Below are 26628 nucleotides of genomic sequence, written 5' to 3' on the forward strand. Positions count from 1 at the left end.
TCTTTTTGCAAAACTTGTCTACCATTTTCATATTTTAACTTTTATCTGGTCCTTTTTGATATTGCTTTCTCTCCAGTAATATGTTTAATTTCCTTATTTTATTTATGCTTCTGACAAAAAAAATCAATTTTCATGGTGTATATTTATTTACAAAAACACTACTACAATACAAAAAATGCTAGATTAGTACACATGCAATCATAAAGGGTGAATCTGGACGAGTCTACACCCCTCCGGAATAGAAAAGAAACTCATACTTTGGTTAGGATGGTGAAGCAGAATGATTGAACCATCCGGATACACTTGTATGCCAGCCAGCACAATGTGCAGAGCTGATAATCACAATGTACCAACACATTTTGTCCATGTTTTCAACAATTAATTAGATTAATCAGATTCTTTATGAATTGGAATTAGCATTTTCAAGTATATACTCAGAGCTGATGATAACATCGTTTGGTCATTGAATATTGGACTGACAACAAACAGTCTGATACTCCAGTGCAGCTGGATGTGGCTCATGAAGATCAACTTGAACCGTGTTGCATGAAAACAACATGGGAGCAGAACCACTGGAGGCACTATGGCAAGATGATGTCAGTGCCAAACACGGAGGTAGGCAAGCTAGGCAAATTGTAAAGCTGGCCATTGCCCATCCATTGCTCAGCAAAATCAGCTACATCATGCTGATGTTGCATTCAATTCAGCTCCTTTCTCGCCTTGGTGGCCTCAGTGCACTTTCAACTGAACACCAAAAGGGGCCTTTTTGGCTGTGAACGTCTTCCTGGTTGAGGCAGAAGACCATCCACAGTGCAAATATGAAGACATTTTTCCTCGCCTCAAGAGCGGCTCATGTGAATGTTGGGTTTCTATTATCGTGGGTTTAATAAGCAGCATGTCAGATGTGAATTGGTGGCATACAAATAAAACCTGACATGACTTCCGAACTAATCACAGGAAGGCAAGCCTCACCGTCGAGCAGTGAGGGAGCGGCCTGATTTTACATCAACAGTGATGCAGGTGCAGTGATTCTGTTGTAGTGTACTGTATTTAGATTAAATGCTTTGTTTAACATAAGCCAACAAGATATCAAATAGCTGATCCCTGCCATTCAGCTAGAGAGAAGGTATACCTAAGTATGGAGTTTTTGAGTAGAATCCAAATCCACTTCACGGAAAAACGACAAATTCATTTTACTCTTGTCTGATCAGACTCCTCTCCAACCTGGTAATGGCCCCAGCATCCTTGACGCCATTCCAATAAAGATAACTGAAGCTGTTATTTGCCAGAGCTTTAGTTCCAGGAAAGTGACTGCTTCTGATAGAACAAATGATGAGTCATCAATGGAGGGAGGAAAACCCACCTTTCCAATTTGTGCAGTCAGTGCTTGACTCATTGATTCCAAGCGGTTCCAACCGATGATACGATATTACGCTATCTGTTCAAACCTCAGCATTGGTGTAACCAAGTCAGACATTCTTCTTGATTATAATGTATATAATTATTATTATAATTATAATTAATTGTTGTGGGAGAAAGTAGAAGATATTTTTCTAATTCTATCTCTTGAAAAATATGTTGCTCTGCCCCCCTTTGCAAAACCATATTATCACTGTATTGTGATGCTGTACTTTCCAATGTATTGCAGTTTGTTTTTAACTTTTTCAACAGCAAAGCATGTCCCCAAAATACGTTTTTGTCAACATTGGTTTTGTGAGCCCAAAAATAAAATTGCTGTGGCTGTATATTCCCATGCATCCTCACCCGTACATGCAGTCCAGATGTGTGTCCAACGGCACAGTGAGCTATCGGCTACTCTAATGGTTGGTCTATTCTACATCCTTCCACAGAGTTCTGTGAAAATCAAACAAACTGAGGCTGGCAAATACCTCCCTGGTAGCAGGAGGGTCTGTGTAAAATGAAACACAACTAAATAGTGGCATTGAGATAATTACATTTGAGAAACTGAATTTCCCAGACTTTATCTGCTGCCAATATCCCCCTCTCTTCTTCCATCATTCATGTGAGGATTATTTAGATTTTTTTTTTTTCTCTGCATCTCCTCCAACAACAGGGTGCTACCACACCACCATGCTACATTAGCGCATACAAAATTGATTATACTATATCCACAGACACAATCCATCCAGTTTAGTTCCTGCCTATATTATTATATAGTTTACCAGCAAACACAACTATGTGACAATGCTATTGTCATGTCACACGCTTTACACTAAATAACACAATAACAATAGCAGAGAGGCTTTGTTAGCAGTGATTGACATCTGTACCTAGCCCACAGCAGTCAGTGTTTGACTGCCGGCTAATCGGGCCCTGCATGGATCCCATCAGCAGGTGACTGTTAAACTCTGTTAGCTTGTTAAACTGCCCTTCTCTGTGTGGAACATGAGATGTGTGGGTGAGACTTGTGGTTTCTTGAGCTGCTCTGAATTGCGACACAGCATCGGCCATTCACTTGGTCTTGACGTGCTTCTAATGTGAGTGAAATCAATGTCCATTCCAATGATTGTCTCACAGATGACTGCATAGGTCACATGCTCCAACCTCCCAGCATCCACTGTTTCTGTTGTTCTAACAACCACTCAGCTGCCACTCCAAGCTGTGCAGCCATGGAGTCATCACTCCCCAATGTTCTCAGCACGTACCTCACTCTAAGGGCATGTACATGCACACATTTATTTATGTATTTAGCAGGCTACGGCTCACATTATAGCTGTCTCTTGAAGTTAAGCTTGCAGTTTTGCTACGACTTCATGAATCTTAAAATAAGGGGGTTATGCTTTTGTACATTGTGTATGCTGTTGACTAGGGATTTGGTCACATAAGTCATAGCACATAAAATGGAATTAAAAAAAAAGTCATAAACTGCCATTGGTAGAGGATAAAGATGAGAAATGGTTCCATTGTGGGCAATGAATTTAACATTTCTGTCGGGTATCATAGATAAAGATAGATACATTTTTATGTGAAAACATTGAAAGGCCATTACAGAATTGATTAAACATACACTTGTTTTTATAAATGTGGTCTCTGAACTTTAAGTATACCTATAACATATTTTTAAGTAGCATATATTGATCATCTCAAGTCCAGGGGGGTAATTTCTGAGGCTGAGAGGCCATTAAGTCTTGTGACAATCAATAAGAGTATAGTGATGTTCTCACATTTGATCTCAGAATAATATGAGACAAATGTCTTTCTACTGACAACCGGCCTGATGCTGCTGTTCATTAAGCTAATGCAGGTGCCGTTATGTTCAGATAATACATCCTCTGCACCGCTGTGTGGTTTAATTCTCTTAGCAGCCAGGCCTGACTAGCCAAATAAGCTTTTAAGCTCACTCTGCAGTCTGTTTAAGCATGAACCAAAGTGGCTGTGCTATTCCTGATCCGATGAGTAATAATTGCTGTTTGTTTGAGTTATTCTTTAGGCCTATCAAGTAAACATTAAAAGCAAAACACACAAGCCTGAAAGCTGTGTCAGTCCAGGTCTCTGTCGGGCATTTGGGTCATATTTTCAGAACTTCAGTGATTACCTTTTCATCTGTTTTTGTTGGCCGAGAGGCCATATTCATGGCAGATACTAGTGGAGTACAAATATTGCTCCAATACGTTGTCTTCACTTGTAATCCCCTCACATTTCTTATGCCGTTGACAGGGCAGGATGTCCCTGTGTCTTTGAACGTGTTCCTGAACTCACTCATCTATGTTCAAACTAAACTATGTTGTCCATACTAACCAATGACTAATGTGTCCACCATCACTGGTGTTAACTGAACCATGACTGTTAACTAACCTGTATCTGTGAAGAATATAACCAGAATGTGTGTGTGCTTGAATGTCAAGGTCAGTAATTACGTTCACCAGATCTCCTGCTTCTATACCCCCACAGGTAGCATTGGGTACTGTTCAGTCAAGCGATGGGGTGCGTTCCTGGACAAGCCCAAGACGGAGAAACACAACTCCCATGGTGAAGGGAATGGGCTGCGCTATGGGCTGAGCTCCATGCAGGGCTGGCGGGTCGAGATGGAAGATGCCCACACTGCTGTGTTGGGACTGCCTGCCCCTGGGATGACTGACTGGTCCTTTTTTGCCGTCTACGATGGGCACGCAGGCTCCAGGGTTGCCAACTACTGCTCCAAGCATCTTCTTGAACACATCGTAGGTGGCAGTCTTGGACCTGGAGGAAGACAAGGCTCCCTGTCGTGTCCAGATGCCCCTACTAGTGACCCCCCCAGCACAGTTTGCTCCAACAGTGGAGACAGTGAAAAGTGGCATCCGGACAGGCTTCCTGAGGATTGATGAACATATGCGGAGCTTCTCTGACCTTCGAAATGGCATGGACCGAAGTGGGTCCACTGCAGTAGGAATCCTCCTGTCACCCGATCATTTCTTTTTCATAAACTGTGGAGATTCCCGAGCTGTTTTATACCGAAATTCACACGTGTGCTTCTCCACCCTTGACCACAAGCCCTGCAACCCACGGGAGAGAGAGCGCATCCAGAATGCTGGTGGCTCGGTGATGATCCAGAGGGTGAATGGGTCACTGGCTGTATCGAGGGCCTTGGGGGACTACGATTACAAGTGTGTGGATGGCAAAGGCCCCACTGAGCAGTTGGTTAGTCCTGAGCCAGAGGTTTTTGAAATGGTTCGCGCCCCTGAGCAGGATCAGTTTGTGATCTTGGCTTGCGACGGTATTTGGGATGTCATGTCCAACGAGGAGCTGTGTGAATTTGTGAGATCTAGGCTTGAGGTGTCTGACGACCTGGAGAGAGTCTGCAATGAAGTCGTGGACACCTGCCTGCACAAGGTGTGTACAGACCTGTGTTTCAGCACAGTGCCACATGTCTTTAACATGAACACAAATGTCTTGTGTTTAGTCAGTCGCTAAGAATCTCTTTCTTTAGTGGTGCACTGTGGTTTGGGTTAGATGAACTCGTGATGCTGTGTTTGTTGCGATTGTACAACTAGAAGGTAGATAAATTGCTTTGGTGCATCTCTGTAAGACAAGCTGACATCTCTTTCTTCCTTAACTCCTCTTTCCTCCCATCCGTCTTAGGGGAGTCGGGATAACATGAGTGTTGTGTTAGTGTGTCTGGCCAATGCTCCCAAAGTGTCGGAGGAAGCTGTGAGGAGAGATGCCGAGCTCGACAAATACTTGGAGTCTCGAGTGGAAGGTGAGAATGGATGAACTGAGGCTGATGAAGCTGATTATTTGTCAAAACAGCTGTGCTTGCACCCAGATTTTGGAAGAATGTAGAGTTGAATAACTCCTGGAGATGTTGTAACTTTATACATCTCAATGAAAACGGTGGACTCACCTGCCGTTGTCTGACCTCCAGCCATGTTAACTGACTCACAGCAGAGGAAGGACACCATCATGACCTTTCTCCCTCCCTGTTGCCCGTTTCCTGCTCGCCCTCTTTTTCTCCTGCTGCATCTTTCAGTTCCCTCTCTGTTTCAAACAGTGCGTCTTTTCTGCATGGATTCCGCTTGTGGTATTTTTCTTTCTTTTTTTCTGTCTACGTGTTCTGTTACAAACCATGTGTTATCCCAGGGTCCGGAGTGCTTCTGTTGAATGCTGTAAAGCTTCACAACGGCAGCTGTCTTCCCCAGAGAGCCATTTGTGCCTTTGCTACCACATGCGGGAGCTGTTTCCGATTTTGGCCAATAAATGTGTAGGTAATGGATTGATTGGCAGCCTTGATTCCTATCAAATCATTTTCATGGCCGGTTATTGGAAGAAAAAGGTGAGACAGAGTAAACATTTGGCTTCAGAAACTGATCTGATGATGGAGGACGAAAGAGAGGAGAGAGAACACTGAGCTGGTCACATGCCACTCCACTGGGCCCACAGGCCTCTTTCTCTCACTGACTATGTTTACATGCACTCAGAATTTGGGTTAAGGTCAATAATCCAGTTACTGAAACATTCGTAATAACCCGTTTACATACGTGATCAAACAGGGTTATTCCTGTTTCCATGGTAACTGTCAATAATTGGGATATCTCGATAAAACCAGCCAGGCTACGGAGAATGTTTCCACACATGGAGAACGTCATGACACAGTATCCAAATCCAAAACAACAATAAGAACAACAGGAGCCTGGTGGATAATGAAGAACCCGGTAGCAGTGGCTTTCTTTTACGCCCTTTTCAGTGTCTTCCAGTGGGGCTTGATCTGGTTTGGCATTCGTACAATTCCTGCTTCACTCACTTTTTTGTAGATGTCTCTATTCGGGTGCTTTCTACCATCTACAAATGCCATGATGTTCATGTTTTTCATTATATTTATGTGTCTGTAATGAGAAGGGTGGTGTGGTCTTTTGTTTCTCTGGTCTTCCTGGACTCGAAAGACCAAGATTCCTTGCGAAAACAACATGCGCAGAAAAGAAATTCATGTTCCTTTTCATGGGGAGATCCCGACAGGCGTATACATGACCAGATATTCAGGTCAGAAGAGGAGTAACCCAGGGCTCATATTCGGGTTTTGAACAAAACAGAATATGAACCTATTTGGGTTTGTCAGAGGGGTTCTTGGTGTTTCCATGGCCGGACTCAACCAGGTTATTGCTGATATTCCAGTTAGAAAAGGTCATTGGCTGCATGTAACCGTAGTAACTGTCCCTTCCTCTGTCCTCATTTGACACTGTGGTCCTCCTCCTCAGCTCCTCTCTCATCCACTGTCAAAGGTTAATACCACCTCGTTGGTTTTAGAAATGCTGTCTCGACCGGGGGGATGACGGCTTTCCTGACATGGTAGGAGTGATGAGGAACCTGTCGACTGACAGCGGCATGCCTGCTCTGCCACCAGGGGGAGGCCTCGCCAGCAAGTACGAAGCCCCTTCAGGAAAATCGCCCATGTGTCAACAAACCATTGCAGATGATACTTATATCATTAACGTCTGCAGTGTCAAAGTTGGAGGACAGTGTGAAACATTGTAAATCATACGTATCCCTGCTGAGTTAATGGACTTTAATGGATCATCTGACCAGAACATAATTAGAGTAGAATTGTTATGGGATATTTGTGAAAGTATGTGCAGAATACAACATTCATACAATATAAGACTCAGTGCTCAGCTCCGCAGTTGTGATACGTTTCTACCTGAAAGTAGAAGATGATGACGTTAGCAGTTACTTAGTAACACTCCATCTTGTTTTCTTGCTTTGATTTTTGCTTCTGTTCGTCCTGCAGACGCAGTGTTATTGAAGCAGTGTACAACCGTCTAAACCCGTATAGGGAAGAGGAAGGGGTGAGTGTTCATAACAAATGAGATCTGAGTTTACCACACATGACACTGACAGGATTTATTTCAGTCAAACAAGTGCACAAACCACTGCAGATACAACATTCTCTAACTATTTTGCTGAAAGCGGAGCTCTTAGTTTTCCTCTATCATGTTTTTGTCTGTCCTAATGTACATTACCAGGCTTTCTGCCCTAGAATGTTGTACAGCCTCTGTGTCGGGGTTATTGAGGTTTAGCAGTGTGTTTATAGGGTCATCCCTGTTTCAATGGTACAACTGAATCCACACAAAATCTCCTAATGTCATTGACTGACTTGTAACTGGATAGCATGTGGCTTTGTTCACTTATGATGAGAAATACAAAGATATAAATACTAGGGCTGGGCGATATGGACCAAAAGTCATATCTCCATATATGTCAGCTGAATAGCAATATACGATATATATTTTGACAGATTTTCTGCGTGAGAGCAAGTGAGAGCAAATATGACATGTCACAAGTAGTTTGATTGAAACTGGCTTCATAACAGACCCAGTCTGATAAATAACCAACAGGTTTCTACACCTGGTTCATGAATGAATGGTCAGCAGTTCAAATAATAACTTGTAAACATAAATACTGTAATACTGGAGGACCTTTTTAAATCAAAACTCCTTCAGGAGTTAGTGATATTGATCCAGTTCTTTGTTCGTCGTCACATTCTCATTTATCATATCTGATGTCTTAAACACACTCTGTCTGTTGATGAAGAACAGATGGTTCTGTGATTGTTGGTCGATTAGAACGTTTATTATCAGAAGAGGAGTGAACTGCGGAGCTCAGTTCAGTGTTGGTGCATCAGTGCATCGTGTCCTCTGACAAAAATCCACAAACAGTCAACTTTTCCAAGTACTCCATGGTCTGCCTTGTTTGTGTGGCGGTAAACACTCAAATTCTAATTCCATATCTCCTTTACAAAATACATAGGTATATTAAAAATACTGACGTGTCACCCCCCAATAAAGGTTAGATAGAAACCAGGTTCGCCTCAATCACAGAGGAGAGCTCACCCTGTTGGGACTTGAAGAAGCCTCTGCCGTTTGCCTGAATGAAAGACAGAAATACGTCTTTGTCTTTGTAAAAAGGTTTGAGTGTCAGAATGTTGTGTGTGTCACCTGACGATGAGAGACAGGTCAGGTGTGCTGTTGGACCGATGAAAGGGAAACAAAGACTTGATCGGGGACGTGTAGACATGTCTAACTGTGTGTTCACCTCTGATTAACGCAGCCCTCCTGTTTCATTTGGTAAGTGATCAATGTGTCACTGTTTGCCCCCCACCACCCCCACAGACCAACACACACACAGTCCTCCAGGCATGTTCAGTGTCAGTGCTTCCTGTCAGTCCCAGTCTCTGCTCCCCTTCTGATCAACTCGAGCATGATGGGCTCATTTAGCGGTCCAGGTGTCTGTCTGCTGAGGACTGGGGAGGGACGGATGGTTGTTGTTCCTGGTTCTGTCCCTCCCTCTCACACAAACACGCATGCACCAGCCTGACCCGCATGCATCGCTGTCTCACTCGGTCTCCTACAACCGCACGCAGCAGTCTGTCTCTGTCACTTCCTGCGAGGAGTGTCCATGCTGGTGTACTGTGGTAAACGTCTACACGAGGGTCAATGTGTGTCCCGCCTCCCCTGCCGTTATAAGAATGTTAATTTGTTTTATTGTTGCTGTTCCTCGGTGTTCCTGGCCTTGAATTAAGGCGTGAGCAGACAGCGAAGTGTGTGTGTGGGAAAAGAATGGTTCATGGTGTGATAATGGCTTTCCCTCCTGTGCCCCCGCCTTCCCCTCCTGGTGATTCCACTCCATCTTCTTCCATCTTCTCTGCCCCTCTTCCCTTCCTCCTCATGCTGTTATTTCTGACAGAGTGAGCCGGAGTTGGAGTACCACTGGTAGCGTTCCAGGACCCGGATCCCTTTTGATAATCTCCAGGTGGTGTTTATTTTGCCTTCACCTTGGAGGTCTGTGGAAACAGAAAACACAACATGCCGTTTTAGAAAACAGATTATTTTGCCTCTTTTTATAGGACGTGATGTCTGAAAGCCGAGCTGCGCATACAGTGTAGGTGTCAAAGTGAAGCACATGTTGACTTTGTTTATTCTGCTGACTGGACGGCCCGTCGAACCACTCCTGGACCGCTCAGGTCCAGTTGGACTGAAGTGGGTTTGTTTGTGTCAGTCTGACTGATGCAGGTAAGCTCCAGACTCTGCCCGTCACCTACCGTACACGTCCCTGGAGTCAAAGTCCGTCAGTACCCCGCCGTGTGTCCAAGGCTTTCCTCCAGTCGACGTCCAACGTGGCTCCTCCACAGGCACAAACTGCCAGAATCATAAGCTCTGCAGCTCGCCTGCTGCTGTCGGAGACACGGGCAAATAGTTAGATATGAAATTACTACGTATAATTCTATAAATCAATATATATTTGAGTTGTTTCTTTCACTCTAATTCCCAGCTGTTGTGTTTCCTGCGTGTGGACAGTATATATGTGACAGTGGGTATGTTTCTGTCTTTTCTTTTGTCTGCACCCACACACCCACACACACACACACACACACGTTGGATATTGTATCCCCACACAGCAGCGTTCCAAAGACTGTTTAGGTCAGAGGAATTCCAGCCTCGTCTTTGTCGTGGACATGCCCAGTCTGAGCTCAGTGTGAGCTGACACACACTCAATGCCTCTTCCAGAGTTTCTTTTTACACTTGGGTCCCACCCAGACCTGTGCTCACACTCCCGCTGCAGAGAGGATGCAACCTGGAACAGACTAAAATGTCTGGAACCAATCATTTGGGCAAACCGGGGCGTAGACCGAGTGGATGCACCTGCTCTTTGCTTTCCATGGAACAACCGTGTGGGCAGGAACCGATGGAGGATCTGAGGGAGGTTCACGCTGCTGTCGGCGCCCTGTGACAAACGTACTTGAATGTGTAGTTATTTTATGTCTGGGAGGACTTGGTGGGTTCTTTGGTGGAGGCAGTGCGAGGAGTGGTGGATCTTCCCTGGAAGAGATAATTCCCTTCACAATAAAGTCAAACCTTACAACGGGCAGCGGTTAATGGTTTACCAACGTCCCAGGGTGCCAGCCTGTGTTCCTGACTCCTGACCATTGTGCACGGTTGTGCTGCTCTGAATACAGCCCTCAGTGCGTTTGACCTCGTTTCTCACTGAGCTATGAGAGGCAATGTACTGAATGCGTTTCATCGTCAGTCACACGGATTCCCCTGCATGGACTGAAAACAATCACGGTCTTACTTCCCGGTTGTCACCGAGTGTGTAACAGAAAACAGGAGTCTCAGCTCGGAGGTCTGGCTCTGCCTGAATGGTTCGCTCATTGCTGGTGATTGTCAACATGTATGAAGGTTTTACTCATCAGATTGTCGCTGTTGCTTATTCCAGACCGGCTGAGTTGTTGTAAACTTGAGGCCAGAGGAGACGCGAGAAATAAGAATTGGAAAAATCAATGATGCTTCTGTGTTTCTGGTCACTCCCATAACCCACGACCATGGTTTATTTATTCCAGCGCTTCTCGATGATCATTTGAAGACGGGGGTGGTAGTTAGTGAGTGAATTACTGCTTTTATTTCAGCCACCTTAACCTTTGACCCTCAGAGTGGACCGGTCACATCTTTCCATCGGTCTCTCTTCTGCCTGTGCTATTTTATGATCTTGTGATGTTACAATGAACATACACGTCAATAAAAGATGTAACTTTTTCTTCTTTGTTGTACGTTTTGTCTTTTACAGACGTCCTCCTCCACAACAAGAGTCCAAACGTGATCATGAAAAAGGTGTCATTTATGGTTGCGTTCGGGACATCAGGAAAAACAAGTTGTCCAATGAACTGTAAAGTGTGTGTGTGTGTAAGCAGGAGTTCGGTTGAGCTCAGGCACTAGAACCGTGTGTGTGTGTGTTTCCATCCACAAAGCACCGTGAACATAATACTTTACTAAAACCGAAATAAAGACAACTCGTGCACCAGTCCCATCGAACTTCACTTGGCTGTGCGCGCGCGTGCTTGTGAGCGTGAGAGACAGAAATATGAGTATGCGTGAGAAAGAGAAGAGAGAGAGTGTGTGTGTGTGTGTGTGTGTGTCAGAGTGAGTGATCAGGTCGATTCTTCACTGACTCACCGTGTGTGTGTGTGTGTGTGTGTGTGTGTGTTCAGACGATGCCTTCTAAAAATGCCGTAGACGCGGTAGAAATGGGGGAATGCGCCCAGAATCATGGCTTTCGGGGCGCTGGACGACGGTGACACCGTGTCGGACACCGGTCCGGTCGGACCCGTGGCCCCGGTGGAGGAGTACACCCAGATCAAACCGTACGCCGGGATGCCCAAGGAGGTGCTGCTCCTGTACTCGTCCCAAGCCCGGTACAGAGTCCCCCGGGAGGTCCTGTTCTGGCTGACGGTGGCCTGCACCCTGGCGCTGGTCGCGCTCACCGCCACGGTGATCGCGCTGTCGCCCCGGTGCCTGAGCTGGTGGCAGACCTCCCCGGTGTACCACGTGTACCCCCGCTCCTTCAAAGACTCGGATGGGGACGGAGTCGGGGACCTGAAAGGTAAGAGGACCCTACAGAATGTACCACCCGGTTGGCTCGACCACCAACATGGAAATGACTCAACACACACTGTAGTTTGTATTCCAGGCCTATAGGTGGCGCTTGAAATGTACATTATTTAGCACAATTATTAGCGCAATTATTTTTTCCCCCTCCCGCGATCTTGGAGCCTCTGATCACCAAAAAAAGTCGCTAGATTTGTCGCTAGTCGCTTTTGTCTAATTTTCTCGCTAGGGGGGGTCCAGAAAGTCGCTAAGTTGGCAACACTGGTTGTTGTCTTCTGACATAAGCTGTGACCTATGACCCAACGACATGTGTGGTCACATGACATTGGTCCTTCGTGAACACAAACCGGACCAGATGGAAAACCAACAATGTGTCATTGTCGTTACAAGACAAGAGTTCAGCCATAGTTTGGTGAAATGTTTTATACTTCATATGTTACGAAATCAGTCTGCCCTAGAGGGACAAAGACAATATGGACGTTGATTATTTTAGAACCACCAATTGTCAGTGTTTGGTATTCAGTTAATTTCATGAAAATAATTGTTACTTCAGTATTACATGAATTTGCTTTAGAACTGGTCATTTTAGTTTTTTTTTTAATGCCTGTGGAAAATCAACTGTCAAGCCGTGGAATCAGGATTTGTCTCCGCGGACTCAACACTTTTTCTCTGCAGACTCCTGGGGGGACTATGTTGGTTATCCTGGTTCAATTTATCTGCACAAATGGGGGATAGAGCAAAGGTCAATATGTCCTGGTATACGTTACCATGGAGATTTATTCTGTTAGTTCCAGGTTCTATCTCAGCTCCTCCCTCATCTCAACAGTCACCACAATCTGAAACCTGGGGTCTGTACCACGAAGCAGGATTGTGTTTTTGCGAGATAAGTTCAGGGTTAACCCTGAGCCACAAAGCCTGTCTCCACGGTAACTTACTCTGAACAACTATCTATCGTACTCCAGAGCAGGGTAACTGTCAGCATTGAATCAGATCCTGTGAAAAGAACCACCCACTGGACAATCAGATGTCAGAAAAAACAATGACCTGTCCATTCCTCCACATAAGACAGGTGGTGAGGAGAGTTACGGTGTGAACGAATCTTCCGGGACCGATCTGACCCGTTAAATTCTCACGTCCTGGACTTCTAATACATCTGTCAGGTTCTGGATCCATCTATTTCCCGTTGGCCCTGACTGAACCTCAGTAGCCATCATCCTGAGGTTCTTTGACACGGGACGTTTCCTTTATTCAGTGGGAGATGAAACACCGTCTGTCGGTGGTCCACCAAGTGACCTCTGACCTCCCTGATGTAAAAGACGAGTTGGTTGTCTTCACGAGACACTTTCCCTACATGTGGTTCAGTAAAGGACGTATTTAACTTTAAAACATCTAAATGCTACAGTAGATCACCAGCCAGGACGTGGACTTTAACTAGTTGGATTATGATGGTTTCAGCGGAGCGGTCAGTGTGTGTTTGTTGACTTCTGACTCATTCAGGCGGTCTGTAACACGTTGTTGTTTTAGGACTGTGGCGGTGTTGTCTTTCTTCATTTACTCCATTACCTCCTCATCAGTCTCCATGAGGTTTTCCGCCTCCGGCCGTGCTCGTCACGGTGAATCGGTGAATCTGTGATCGACCAGCGAGGTCTGCTAAAGGAAGGCGTGTGCGTGCACTGATCCAGGATCGGTTTCACCGTCTTGATGAATCTGTGTCGGCTCATCCTGGTTGAGTCTGGATGGTTTTGTTTAAGATGGGTTGAACTCGGCTCAACCGATTCTTTTGTGCAACGGGCCCAGGAACACAAGCATGTAGCCCAACGTTGCTGTTGTTGTTCTGAGACGTGGGGGGAAGAGGTGGAAGGCTGGAGGTGGGGGTGGGGCGATGACAACTCCACACAGACAATGTGCAGAACGTCACAGACACGTATGATTTCAGTCGGGTGTGAAGGAGCGTGGCTCCAACGGGCCACTGTGCAGACATGTTGGCTGCAGCCGTCAGTGTTGTTTGTGGACCTGCAGGAATTCAGGAGCAGCTGGACCATTTTCTTTTCCTGAACGTCAAGTCGGTGTGGATCAGCCCGTTCTACCGATCTCCCATGAAGGACTTTGGCTACGATGTTGAAGATTTCCAGGACGTGGACCCGCTCTTCGGAACCATGCAGGACTTTGAGGAGCTCCTGGCTGAGATGCATAGATTAGGTAGGCCGTCGGCGTTCGGCTGGGGTGGGGGGTGGACGCTACGGCGGCTCCTGCGTGGGCTTCACACCTTTACCTCTCTGTGTCCACCAGATTTGAAGCTGATCATGGATTTCATCCCCAATCACACCAGTGACAGACACCGCTGGTTCAACCTGAGTCGGACCCGAGCTCCCCACTACGAGGACTACTACATCTGGACCGACTGCAACGCCACAGCTCCAAAGCCCAACAACTGGGTGGGTACATGAGACGCTGTGCCGGCTCTGACGGGGTTCACTCAGGTCTGTGAGGGGTCCCGTCGGTCCCGTCGTGTACTGTCGGTGGCTGCGTCCAACCAGTGCGCCTTCCTCCCTGTCAGGTGAGCGTGTGGGGGAACTCGTCGTGGACGTACGACGACGTCAGAGGTCAGTGTTACCTGCACCAGTTCCTCAAGGAGCAGCCAGACCTGAACTTCAGAAACCCACATGTCCGCAGAGAGATGCGTGTAAGACGGCACAACGATCAACACCCTCGTCACCCTCAATCATTACACCAGGAAACCGTGTTAAAAGCCGAGGGTATTCTACAGACGGATATGAAAACATGCTGTAAACATTGTCATCATTTTTCTCGGTATGTCTTCTCTCCTTCCAGTGATGGCTGACTGATTCTACTACTGTTATTTACTTCAGTCGGTTCACCCTCATGTACTGTATCACCAACATTGTCATGACACAGCAAAACATCTGTCGGAAGAAACACCTGACTCAGTGCGAGCCCCCCCTTCATCCTTCCTCTAATGTCCGTGGTTCATTTGTGGCTGTTTGTCAGGACATCATTCATTTCTGGCTGAAGAAGGGGGTGGATGGCTTCCGGATGGCTGCAGTGAAGCATCTTCTGGAGGCTGCACACCTGAGGGACGAACCACAGGTGGACCCCAACAAACCACCAGTGAGTGTTTGAACTTCACGGTATCCAACTTCAGTCCCACTGACGTCTGCGGCTCGCTTCTCACAGGCTTCATGACTCGAGCTGGGATCACGTTTCACGTATGAATAATATGAATAAGAATCTTCATGGATCCTTTGTGTTGATGATCCAATCCAGACTGAGTGGACGTAACTTCTCAACAAACACCCTGTTCCATGCTCCAAACTGTAGCTTGAGCAGGATTAAACGATGAACATGATTAAACTACCAATTACAAGCTCTGTAGTTCACGACCAACCCAGCATGCGTTCAAGCAAATGAAGACTGATACATCTGTTTCCTGTGGGTGAAACTAGGTTGTAACCAAACCACCTTCATTCTCATTCCATGGGGGGGGGGGGGGTAGTGTATGCATGTCAGAGTCCCCACGTTCACAGTTGGAGCGGTGGAGTTGTTGGAGCAGACCCAACCTAACCCTCCAGCTGAGTGGGAGACGTGGACGAGATGGAACATGTCAGGTTCACCTCCTGGAGAAAACACTGCTCCTGTCATTCAAAACCTTTGCATGACTCCCCCACTTCAGCTCAGTAACAAAGACTTTTTGTCCCGAAGAGACTCAAGATAATTCTCACTGAACAAAGATTAGTCCAGAAGAGGAATACTTTAGCGGATTAGCAGCAGTGCGGCGGTATAAGACTGTAACGGGGAGACGGAGTGCTGACTGGTGAGTTACTCCCTCAGGAATGTCATTCGGAATTAGCTGACGACTCATTTCAAAGGAACGAGACGAGCGGAGCTGGTGTGCAGTTTTGTTCCTGGACCAAACACCCGTCACAGTGGTTAATACACGACCTCAGAGCACCTCCGTGTGTGTTAACACAGATAACAGGAAGGAGGTGTCCTTGAATGGACTTTGATCGACGGCGTCCTCCGGACACGACAAACACTGAACCAGGTGTTTGCTCCGTTCACCTTCTGAGGGCCACCTCCATCTCTCCGGAACGCTCCGGAATGTCCTAATATCTTCCCTATATATTGGACACAAATGTTTGCAGTATTAATACTCTGAGTCTTGTTCAACGTGGTGGTCCAGAACCTGTGTGAACATTCCTTTACAACAGCAGCTGTCACATGTGGAAGAAGGAGTCAGAGTCAGACGCAGAACACGGTTTATTCAAAAACAACTAACTCAAAGTACCACGAGGGGCAAAAACTCACTAGCACACAAGAGGGAGGGGGGTGGGTGTGTGTGTTTGGACCGTAGCTGAGACTGCGAGTCAAGCATGTGGCTTAAGTCACCAGGTTGAAAACTCAGGCCAGTAAAACCAAACCATGACACCAGCGACTTCATTGCTGATTTGTCAGGACCGGACCAGACGGCACGGTGGTGCAGCGGTTAGCCCGTTGACCGTTCACAGCTAGAAGGTCCAGGTGACCTTGTGGACCTTCCTGTGTAGAGTCGGCATACTGTCCCCATGTGTGCGTGGCCTGTCTCCAGAGTCAGTCAGTGGTTGGTTTGGGTTTACACTGGTGACTCCGCAGTGGTTCTGGTACAGGCCCTGCTCCAGCCGACTCCGTTCCAGTTTCTTCCTGTGTTCTCCCTGACAAAAGCCATCGGTTGTTGTTGTGTAAATGCCGGTGATGATGGAGCGTGTATGAACCAGGAGACGATGAAGGGAGAGCCACAGTAACAGCTCCGTTCCTTTCTCCAGGAGTCAGTGAGCTCTCAGTGGGACCTCCACCATGACTACACCAGCTCCCAGCTGGGCCTGCATGACCTGCTGAGAGACTGGAGGGCTGAGATGGACACCTTCAGCCTGGAGCCCGGCAGATACAGGTCAGGGCGCGTCCACTGGAGGGAAATGTCTGGCATTCACTGATGACACTTCAAACGCCGTGTTCCTCCTGCGCTGAAGGTTCATGGTGACAGAGTCGTACGATTACCAGGAGATAGACAAGACCATGATGTACTACGGGACCCCGCAGGTGAAAGAAAGTGACTTCCCCTTCAACTTTAACCTTCTGGAGCTTCCCCAGGGCCTCAGCGGCTTGTGGGTTAAACATCTGGTCCAGCGGTGGATGGGGAACATGCCCCCAGGGCAGTGGCCCAACTGGCTGGTGAGTGAGCGCAGGCAACGTCTGCTGTCCTGTCTGCTGTCAGAGCTGACGTGGGCACCTGCCTCTGCCCGATTCCAGGTCGGGAATCACGACACGCTCCGGATGGCCTCTCGTGCTGGTCAGACCTATGTTCGTGTCATTAACATGCTTCTCCTCACCCTTCCTGGGACACAAACCACCTACTACGGCGAGGAGATCGGCATGGAGAACATCAACGTGACCCAGAGTCAGATTCAAGACCCTGCTGGCAAATTCAACGCAGTAAGTATCATCTGACGTGACAAATCACTGCAGACGCGCTGGAACTGATCCCAGAGCTGCTGGAGGTGACGCCTCCAGCAGGAGCTCAAACCCCACGTCTTCTGTGCAGAGCGCCGGCCGTGACCCTCAGCGCTCGCCCATGCAGTGGAGCGCTGACATGAACGCAGGTTTTAACCCCAAGACCAACGTCACCTGGCTGCCCGTCCACCCCGACTACCGACACGTCAACGTGGAGGTGCGCCGCTCGTCCGTAGACAGCACTCGTTGGTCACCATCGACTGTTTTGACGTGTTCCTTCTGCTCCAGTCCCAGAGGAACGACGGAGACTCGGTCCTGGCTCAGTACCGCTCCCTCAACACCCTGCGTCAGTCGGAGCTGCCGCTTCATCGTGGATGGTTCTGCCACGTGCACGCTGACGACAGCGTCTTCTCCTACATCAGAGAGCTGGACGGGCTCCACAGCGCCTTCCTCATGGTGCTCAACTTTGGCCACGCAGCCGCCATCACAGACCTCTCCTCTGTGAGTGAACTACCGGACCAGCTGGAGGTGCTGAAGAGCACAAATTCAGCCAAGAACGGCGAGTTGTTCCCAAAGTCTCACATCGTGACGGAGGCAGGAGAAGGTCTGGTGATCCAGTACTCCACACACACTCGCTTCAATCCCACCCACCCTGCTCAGTGCTACATCTCTGAGAAGGCTTGTTACCTGAAGGTGATGAACATCCTGTACAAATGCTAAAGTGAACGGGCCATCCCTTCACGTCGCTCTCAATAAAGACTCCACGTCTTTTATCCAACATTGTCACGGTTTTTTCTTCCTTTCCGTAGCTGTGTGCGTCTTGGCTATCTCGCTCTCTTGCGTGGGGGCCGAGGAGGCTCCAGGCCGAGCTCTGTGTAGAGAAAAGCCAGCTGGAGGGCTTCCTGTGGCGGGAGGAAAGACAGCAGACGTGTCAGTGTGTGCTGCACTCGATTAGAAACGGACGTCGCTTTGATCCATGTGAAGGTGCTGCAGAGTGGCTGTGGCTCAGGAGGCAGAGGGGGTGGTCCGGTGGACGCCAGAACCCCTCTGGATGTGAGACACTAAAACAGTCGGAATATCAAAGTCATCAACAAGGAAACCGACTGACCCAACAGAAACCGTCAACCTGGTGTTTCTGCCTTCTAGAAGTGTCTGGAAGCGCAGGTGGAAAGGGTTTGACCTTCAAAGGATCCAAAGTGAGTTCAAAGAGTTCTTTACCTCCTCCAGCATCGAGTCCACGTCCTCCGGTCCAGAGTGGTTCGCTCCAGGTTGGATCCTCAGAAGTATGTTTGGTTGTGGTTCATGTTCTGAATGAGGGAATAAGACAGAGGTCAAAGGCACAGACAGATGTCTGTAATACTTCTCCTATCTCCTTGTACGCCCCCCCCCCTCCCACCCACGTGTCCATCTTTCCCCAAATCCTCCTCCTCCATTGGTTCATCTCAGAGGTACGGGCTGTTTCACAGCAGCGGTCTTGACCTTGACAGCTCCCAGTCTGGGGCTCTAATCTCCTGCTCTGATACACTATCTCTTTACCATGCTAATGGGCCGGCCCACCCGCCCGCATGTGTCTGTGCCATCAGCACTTTATCAGAGACTCTAGAGGGCTGAAAGAGGCAGATTAGACAGACGCATACACGTCCACTTGAGCTGCAGAGCGTACGTGTGCATGAACAACAGAGAAGGAACGACAGAGATGAAGAATGTGTCTGAGAGCAGGAGGAGGCAGAGAGAGGGGTGTAAAGACGACCAGCACCAGGGTGGAGAGGTCAGATTAGAAGTGAGAGGGAGAAAGAGTCCGTCTGTGGGGGAATGAGTGCAATTAGCTGACACACACATACACACACACACACACACACACACACACACACACACACACACACACACACACACACACATACACACACACATACACACACACACACACACACACACTGCGGTACAAGGTGACCTGTACCATCCTTTGGTCATATACTTTTTGCTGCCAGGACTTTCCCATAAACAGGACCCTGAGCTGTTGAATCTGCTGACAGTGCAGACACCACATCGTAAAGAAGAACAACACTGACACGGTCACATGGTCACATGGTCACATGGCGGACATGGAGCTGCTGTGTGAGAAGGCACCTGACGTTGGTTTCCTGTTGAAGTACATCTCAACGGCGCTCCGCAGCTGCTCGGTGTATTTTTGGATCCCGGCCAGCGACACCCGGTCATCCCGGCTGTAAGCCGTCACTAACAGAGATGGGTAGCGCTAGCACAAGCACAGACACGTGAGGGGTGTGTGTTTACAGTCGACAGCCGTCACACACAGACCTGCAGCCACTCTGTACCTGAGGAGTAATGTTGCGGAGGGGACAGTAGGAGGCGATGGTGAGCCTGTGGTCTGGGTTTCCCACCGGGTCTCCCCACTCTTCTCTGTCCTCCAAAGTTAGAGGCAGCGTGGGATCCTCCATTGTCCCCAACACGTCCAGGAAAGGAGCCTACGCGCAAAAATAGACGACTCAGGTTTGTCTGTGACATCACAGAACACGTGACCTGAAGAAGAAGAGCCGCTGAGATCTTCCTACACAAACAGACACTGACAGACACTGACAGAATGTCTCTGTCTTGGCTCATAACAGGAAGCTGCTCGTGACCCCCGGATGGGTTTCAAACAACACGGCCCAGAGAGCGGCACATGCTGCTGCCGAGTGCAGAGACGCACACCGACGACAGCTGAATTCCACGACTGGAGCGTGTTCACGGTTCAGCTCTGGTACACAACCCCTCACGTTTCCTGACGCGTCGAACCAACTTCAAACTACCTTCAGTGTAACAGCCTGCATCATGTGTGGGTGTCTGTTGCACAGCGCCCCCACTGGCACAGCTCCAGCGCTGCAGGCGGTAAGGGCAGTGAGCGCAGGAGAGGAGACGTCTAAGGAGAAGAGATGATCGAGACATGCTCGGAGGTCCTCCACTCCTTTCTCTTTGCCCTCCATGCGAGCTTGTCTTTGCCAGGACAGCCCCCGCTCCCCTCCACCTCTGTGAAGCAAAGGAGCAGAGATGAGCTCCAAGTCCAGACAAACACAGCAGAACAGGATCATGTCTGTCGTCACGGAGCAACCGGCGGTCACATGATTTGCGGGCTTCTGTGGTGGGGGTCCACCTGATGTGGCAGTAGGCCAAGGCCCAGCCCCCCTCCAGCAGCAGCCTCCTGTCTGGACAGAAGTCCATGCTGACGTCCCTGCCATAGGCGCCATACACATGGACCAGGAGCGGCGCCTGCTTCAAACCGCCCAGAGGAGCCGTGTGGAACAGTGTTACTGGTACCAAGGTACCGTCCTGAGGGGGGGGGGGGGGCACAGGGACCACAGTCACATTCAGTAGAATCCCAGGTCAGTTTGTTCGTCGTTGACGTGGAGCGTTCTCACCTGGCTGGAGGCCTCCAAACGCGTGGGGAGAGAGCTGTGCTGGATCTTAGGGGGCGGGGTGTTGTCAGTGCCTGGCAGGAGGAGCCCCTCCTCGAGGTGCAGACAGTAAGGCACCGGGGGCTGAACTGGAGATGAGATCAGGAACTCAAACTGACTGTGTGAGTCTGCAAGGCCTGGACTTTTGGTCTGTACGACACAGGCCCAGGAGGGGAGCTTGACGGGGAGAGATGAGAATCAAAGATGAAGAAGACGTGACGCCAGAAACCAGGAGAAGCCATGAGTGAACCATGAGTGAACCCGCTGACCTGCACACGGCGGAATGTCTCGGGTTGGGTCAACGGGATCACTATCAGCTCTAGTTCATGGGCTTGTGTTCTTACAACCAACACGCAGTGGTCTCCGACCACGTCCATGTCTTTGATCACGGTGCCGGGGCTGGGGGCAAACAGCGTCTCCCACAGGCCCATGGAGGGCGCTGACAGAGGAGCCCGCACCACCTGGGGCAGAGTCCAGCAGTGGAAACACTGTATGTGGCTTCTTGACAAAAGAAATCACCTCAGCTAAAACCGATACTCTACGATACACAATAAAATACACGAATACATGAAAAAATACAAAACCGAACAGATGCGCAATACTTTTATGCTGCTTTGAATTTCTTTTCATCTTTCTTTTCCTTTGGGATGTTTGTGACCATACTATGTGTCCTTGTTTTTGTACAACAACAACAGTAATAATAGTTTAATCTGTGCAGAGGTTAACGGAGCCTCAAAGATGACGCGCAAAAATATGGCCAACACACATCAAAACAACAAAAATACCAGAGAATACTACTAGTTACTGTACACGTACAGTGAACTCTATTCCATCCACTAGATTCTGTATCAGTCCCTCTCTACCTGGTATTCCTGTCCACGTCCTGTGCTGGCCAGTATGATCAGACAGTTCCTCCAGTGCGTCACGTGGTACAGAAGCTCCGGCTGCCGTGGCTGAACCAGGAGGGGCTCTAAAGTGGGTGACGCTGCATGGACCAGCAGCACCTCGGAGCTGGTCCTGCTGCTGCAGTTGATGGTCAGAATCTGCCGGTCCCTGGAGAGCGCCACCTCCACAAACACGCTGAGACGTCAGGGAGGGGGTTAAAGATGGTGTGGGAGCAGAGGGACACGCCGCTTCACATCATCAACACTTACTCAGGCTGCGTTTCCTCATACACACACGTTGTTGTGCCTCCACAGGAGCTTAGATCTAGTCGATGGACTCGACTGCAGCGCAGACCCACCAGAGGGGTATAAAACAAGACGTCATCCGTGGCCCACTCTGCAGTGAAGACACACACACACACACACACACACACACACACACACACACACACACACACACACACACACACACACACACACACACACACACACACACACACACACTCTCTCTTCGATTCAGTCAGTCAATATGATATCAACACCCCGTTCACGTACCACAGCTGAAGACATGGTCCAGTGTGAGTACGATGGGACTGGGATCCAGAGGAGGATTCTTCTGTTCGAGCCTCACGACCACACACCTGGAAGGCCAAAACCCGTTGTTCCTGTCATTCAGTCTCTGGGACCGTTTGACAGACGTGTGGATGTTTTGCTCTATTCAACCTTAGATCCTTTCTGCGTGTGCTCTTCAATGTAGCAGCGAGATGCTTTTCATGCGGGGACAGACGTATTCTCTGGACAGTCCACTGACAACACCCGTCTTCCCTCTCACGTCCGGTCGTTTCCTCTCCTCCTGGAACACTCTGCAGATCTAGAACCTGCTCTGGCTCACCTACAAATAGGACGGAAGCACATTGATGAACGGTAAACATACACAAATGACTATGATCGACTGGTTTATCAGACAAGTACAGAAATGATCTTAAATTTGTGTCAATGTCAGCTCTCTTTCTACAGCACATTTAAAAAGCCTATGACCAACCATGGTCCTCTTTGTAGAACAACAACTGGAAACAATCCCAAACAGGTGACTGGCAGCATCCGCTGCAGGACCAACAGACTCTGGAGTACCTTCTCCCCCAGGCTAGAAGAGCCCTGAACTCGGACACTTCCATACTTTTACTAACTAATGTGACTGATTCTGGTTTGCTCTGTCGAGCTTCCAACTGATTTGACCTCACGTCTGCTTTTAACCTGGGAGGACCCCAGTATCTATGGTATCTATGTACCTGTACCGAGAAATAAGAACCTATGACTTTGACCTTTGACACTGCTCAGCCAAAGGCGGGCTAAACAGACGGGTCTCCAGGGTTTTCAATGTGGAGAGGTCATCTGTGACCAAACATGTCAACTTCAGTTTTGTTTTCATTTAATGCTCAAAAATGTACGTCCATCCATGTCCCTCATGCACAGAGGGATTCCTTCGAAGGGACCGTACACCTGCACATCGTCAGCAAAGCAATAAAAAGGAATAAGGTGTTTCCTAAATATCGACCCCAGGGTAACATATACATCGAGACCAGTAGAGGGCCCAAAACTGACCCCTGGGGGTCCCCGCAGGTCAGAAGGATCTATCTGTGAGGTAGGATTCGACCAGTCCAAAGCAGCACTCGAGGCGTGACAGGAGAACTGAGTGATCTACGCTGTCAAATGCCACAAGTCTAGAAGAATTAACAATTAACAATTAACAGATTGAAGGTTGAACATCTTTAAAAAGAGCAGAGTCAGGACTGTGAAGAGGCTGAAACAATTCACCAACATCGGCCCGATCCAAAAAAAACAAACAAACTCTGAAACCTTGGAAATAAAAGGAAGTTGTCCTGGAATTGTTGGAGCTGTTCTTTTGTTCAGAGTCTGCCCCATGGTATGTTTGAAGGAGGAGCTGAGACACAAACACAACGGAAATCAGTCTAAAACTGTGATGTCAAGTCTTTTTTTTAAGAGTAGTAGTAGTAGTAGTAGTAGTAGTAGTAGTAGTAGTAGTAGTAAAGAGGAGTAAAAGTTAGGAAATTAATTTCACAGTTGAATAATTTAAGGACGACATAGTGGTTCAGTGGTTGCCTCATAGTGAGAAGGTTAGATTCTTGTCTGTCTGAGTTTCCTTTCTCTCCCTGTGTCTGTATGGGTTCCCTCCAGGTACTCCGTCGTCCTTCCTCCTGCAGCTGCATTCTGATGTTAACTGGTCCCTGTAAATCTCCCGTAGGTGTGAATGTGAGTGTGAATGTTGTCTGTCCTTCAGCTGCTGACGGGTCCAGGGTGGACCCTGATGTCCACCTGCTGGGATCAGATCCAGAACAGCCGCGACCCGTAACCGGAATAATGAATGAGAGATCAACTAGTTAACGCCCTCACGCAATGAGAGATTCCCGGTGGAGAAAGTCTGAACTGTTTTCTTGTGCGTACTTTGTCCCTTGTTCATTCGGTAGATGCTGTCCCCGTCGGTGAAATAAACGTGGTGACATCCATGGACCTGAGTAAAGACATTTACCTGATTAGTTCATCAAAGAACAGAAATGCGTTCTAACTCTTTGCCTCTGACGTCCCAGAAGAAGAGTCCTACCACTGAGAGATCCGGTAGGTCCGAGTATCGGCCGTATGTTGCCTTCAGCCTCCTTCTGAAATACCTCTGCATGTCCTGGTACTTCTCCAGACGATAGGTGCCACGGTCCCCTGATGGGTCTGGAGGCTCCTGGAATGAGAGATGAGAACATGACACCAGAGCTCATAGTTGAACACACAGACCCCCCCACCACTCAAATGTGTGTGCCATCTGACACGTGAACAGTGTTGACTGTGACACCAACGGTATTAAAGCGGCTGTTGCATCCGACCTTTGTGGTCTATCTGATCATGAAGGTCATTTTCTGACCCTATAAATGAGTTCTGGGCTCCGAGGGTTGACCCCCCCCGCCCCGCCCCAGTGTTGTTTGGGTTTGATCCGTCCTGACAGCCTGCACACGTGTGGTCGTTCAACGGTTAAACCGACAGGAACATTAAACCCGATCAGACTTACCGAGGAGTAACAACGTTGAAGGGACAAGATGAAACATATTCTCGGTTTACAAATCGGATATTTCCGCAATAATAACCGCGATGTAAGCGATGTAAGAGCAGAGAAAACTGCCATCGACACTAATTTATATCTTCATTTCATTAGAAGCTTCGTTTACGCCGTTTTCATTTGAACGTTTGACGTCAGCACCGTCCAATCAAGTACACATGGATGACATGGGACATGGATGTAATTCACTGGAAAGCCGTTCCAGTAAATTCGGTTCCTCCGTTCGGTCGCAGCCCCGAGTCCCGTCTGTCGGTTCCCCAACAAACCCGCTGTACGTGACGTACCAGAACTGCTAGGCAAAGCTAATCGAACGCAGATGTGAGCTGCTGCCTGTTTGCCCCCACCGGTTCAGCAGATTGCCTTCGGATCGACTCGTTTTCCTTCCATCGCAGAGTGGACGGAAGTGGACGCATCCATTGTCGTGTGGAACCGGTGACTGGAGTTCAGCCGCATTTTCCATCCGTACGTTGGTGTAGTGGACAGGAAGAAGACTAGTTCTCTATCCCGACCTTACCACCGGCCACTGTGACCGACTTCTGTTCACGGTTGGTCAGAAATGGAGAGGGACTCCGCCGGCACGGCGTCACCTGAGAGGACAGACCGGAAGGAGAGCGCCGCTGTGACCTGTCCCCTCCCCACGGAGGTGGCCAGAGCCAGGTGGACCCTTCTGAGACAGGTGAGACCCCCTGTCGGGTCGCAGCAGCCTCTGGGTCTGTGACTGTCACTCACTTTCAATGTGGCTTCTTGTCTTATTCAGCAGTCATGAAGTTCTTAAGATGGAACCCTCTCCCCTCTGGACACAGATTGTGTTTTAAGTGTGTGTGACTGCTCTTACCGTAGAAGGGCATCAGGCCGACGGTACGCTTGGCTGACAAGAACAAACTCTGGCCTTTTAGCTCTTGACAGTTTTCTATGCAGTAGAACTTCACTCCTCCCGATGGACAACACCGGCCATGTGGATGTGCATGTTCTTTTTACATTTTAACGTTTAAGCATGTTTCGTTTACGTTGCAATCCTGCTGTAAATGCCGTAAATAAATTCTTGTCTACTGTGCATCTGAAACATCTTATTTAGTACTGAAGTCATTGGTTCATGTTCTTCCACCTCTAAATGTGTTGTTTTTTTGGTTGAACGTTATGAAACCCCTGAGCTGGCATCAAATGACATCACTCACTCCAGCTGACTGCCTTCTCCTGCAGATTGGAAGGAGCAGCCAAGACTTTGTTTGTGCTCTGCGGGTATGGTAAGCAGGGTCTCGGGGTCGGAGACAAGTGAACCACACCACCTGACTTCGATGTTTACGTGTGACGGCAAATCTAGCCAGTGTCAGATTCAGGAAGAGAATCTTCAGATTCCCACCAACTTGCGTTATGTCCTTTCTCAACTCAGTGTCTTTATTTTTTCATCTAAGTCTCCTCGACACACCAGCCTCCAAGTGTTCCCCTCCCACTCTGTCTCAGGTGCTGCGTCAGAAGCAGGTGGACAACCCAGAGGTCAAACAGGTGTCCGTCCGTAGGTTCGCCACCTTCGACCTTTTCAGCAGGGAAAGGCTTGTGACACAAGACTCCAGTGATACCTCAGATGACCAGTGGGTGGAGTACCGAAGTGTCTCCCACCCAGAGTACAGTGCCTTGCTCAGGTACGTGTGGATGGAACAACCCAAAGTCAAAGTTGGTGCTGGCATGCAGGGTCACACTGAACAGACAAGTTATCATGCCTGTGCACTTCAGATTTGTTTCTGTTTGAGAATAATTGACCAAATATTGACTATATTGACGCTATTGAAACCACGGCCCTG

General features: G+C 48.4%; 2 protein-coding genes across 2 annotated transcripts; one reads left to right on the plus strand and one right to left on the minus strand.

Moving 5' to 3' along the window:
- Nucleotides 1-3912: 3912 nt before the first annotated feature.
- LOC144738686 (amino acid transporter heavy chain SLC3A1-like) lies at nt 3913-18095 on the plus strand (the record flags this gene model as incomplete). Its single annotated transcript, XM_078621680.1, has 16 exons — nt 3913-4227; nt 4277-4830; nt 5080-5197; nt 6467-6474; nt 6739-6854; nt 7220-7277; nt 11610-11865; nt 13890-14069; nt 14160-14305; nt 14428-14553; nt 14880-14999; nt 16691-16815; nt 16895-17096; nt 17175-17357; nt 17467-17592; nt 17664-18095. Coding segments are annotated over 16 exons (3065 nt in total), but the record flags the coding sequence as incomplete, so codon positions are not given.
- A 104-nt stretch (nt 18096-18199) lies between these two features.
- On the minus strand, nt 18200-25246 carry LOC144738688 (prolyl endopeptidase-like). Its single transcript, XM_078621681.1, has 15 exons — nt 25190-25246; nt 24329-24457; nt 24172-24238; nt 22432-22600; nt 22264-22349; nt 21979-22105; nt 21688-21904; nt 21094-21285; nt 20789-20974; nt 20524-20699; nt 20183-20399; nt 19709-19858; nt 19503-19629; nt 18594-18682; nt 18200-18277 (listed from the first exon to the last, which is right to left on the minus strand). Exons 1-15 carry the CDS (start codon nt 25244-25246, stop codon nt 18200-18202), a joined length of 2067 nt encoding a protein of 688 aa, XP_078477807.1.
- Nucleotides 25247-26628: the final 1382 nt, after the last annotated feature.

Source organism: Lampetra planeri, unplaced genomic scaffold, assembly GCF_965212315.1.
Source record: "Lampetra planeri unplaced genomic scaffold, kcLamPlan1.2.h2 scaffold_1125, whole genome shotgun sequence".
In the NCBI taxonomy this organism is placed as follows: domain Eukaryota; kingdom Metazoa; phylum Chordata; class Hyperoartia; order Petromyzontiformes; family Petromyzontidae; genus Lampetra; species Lampetra planeri.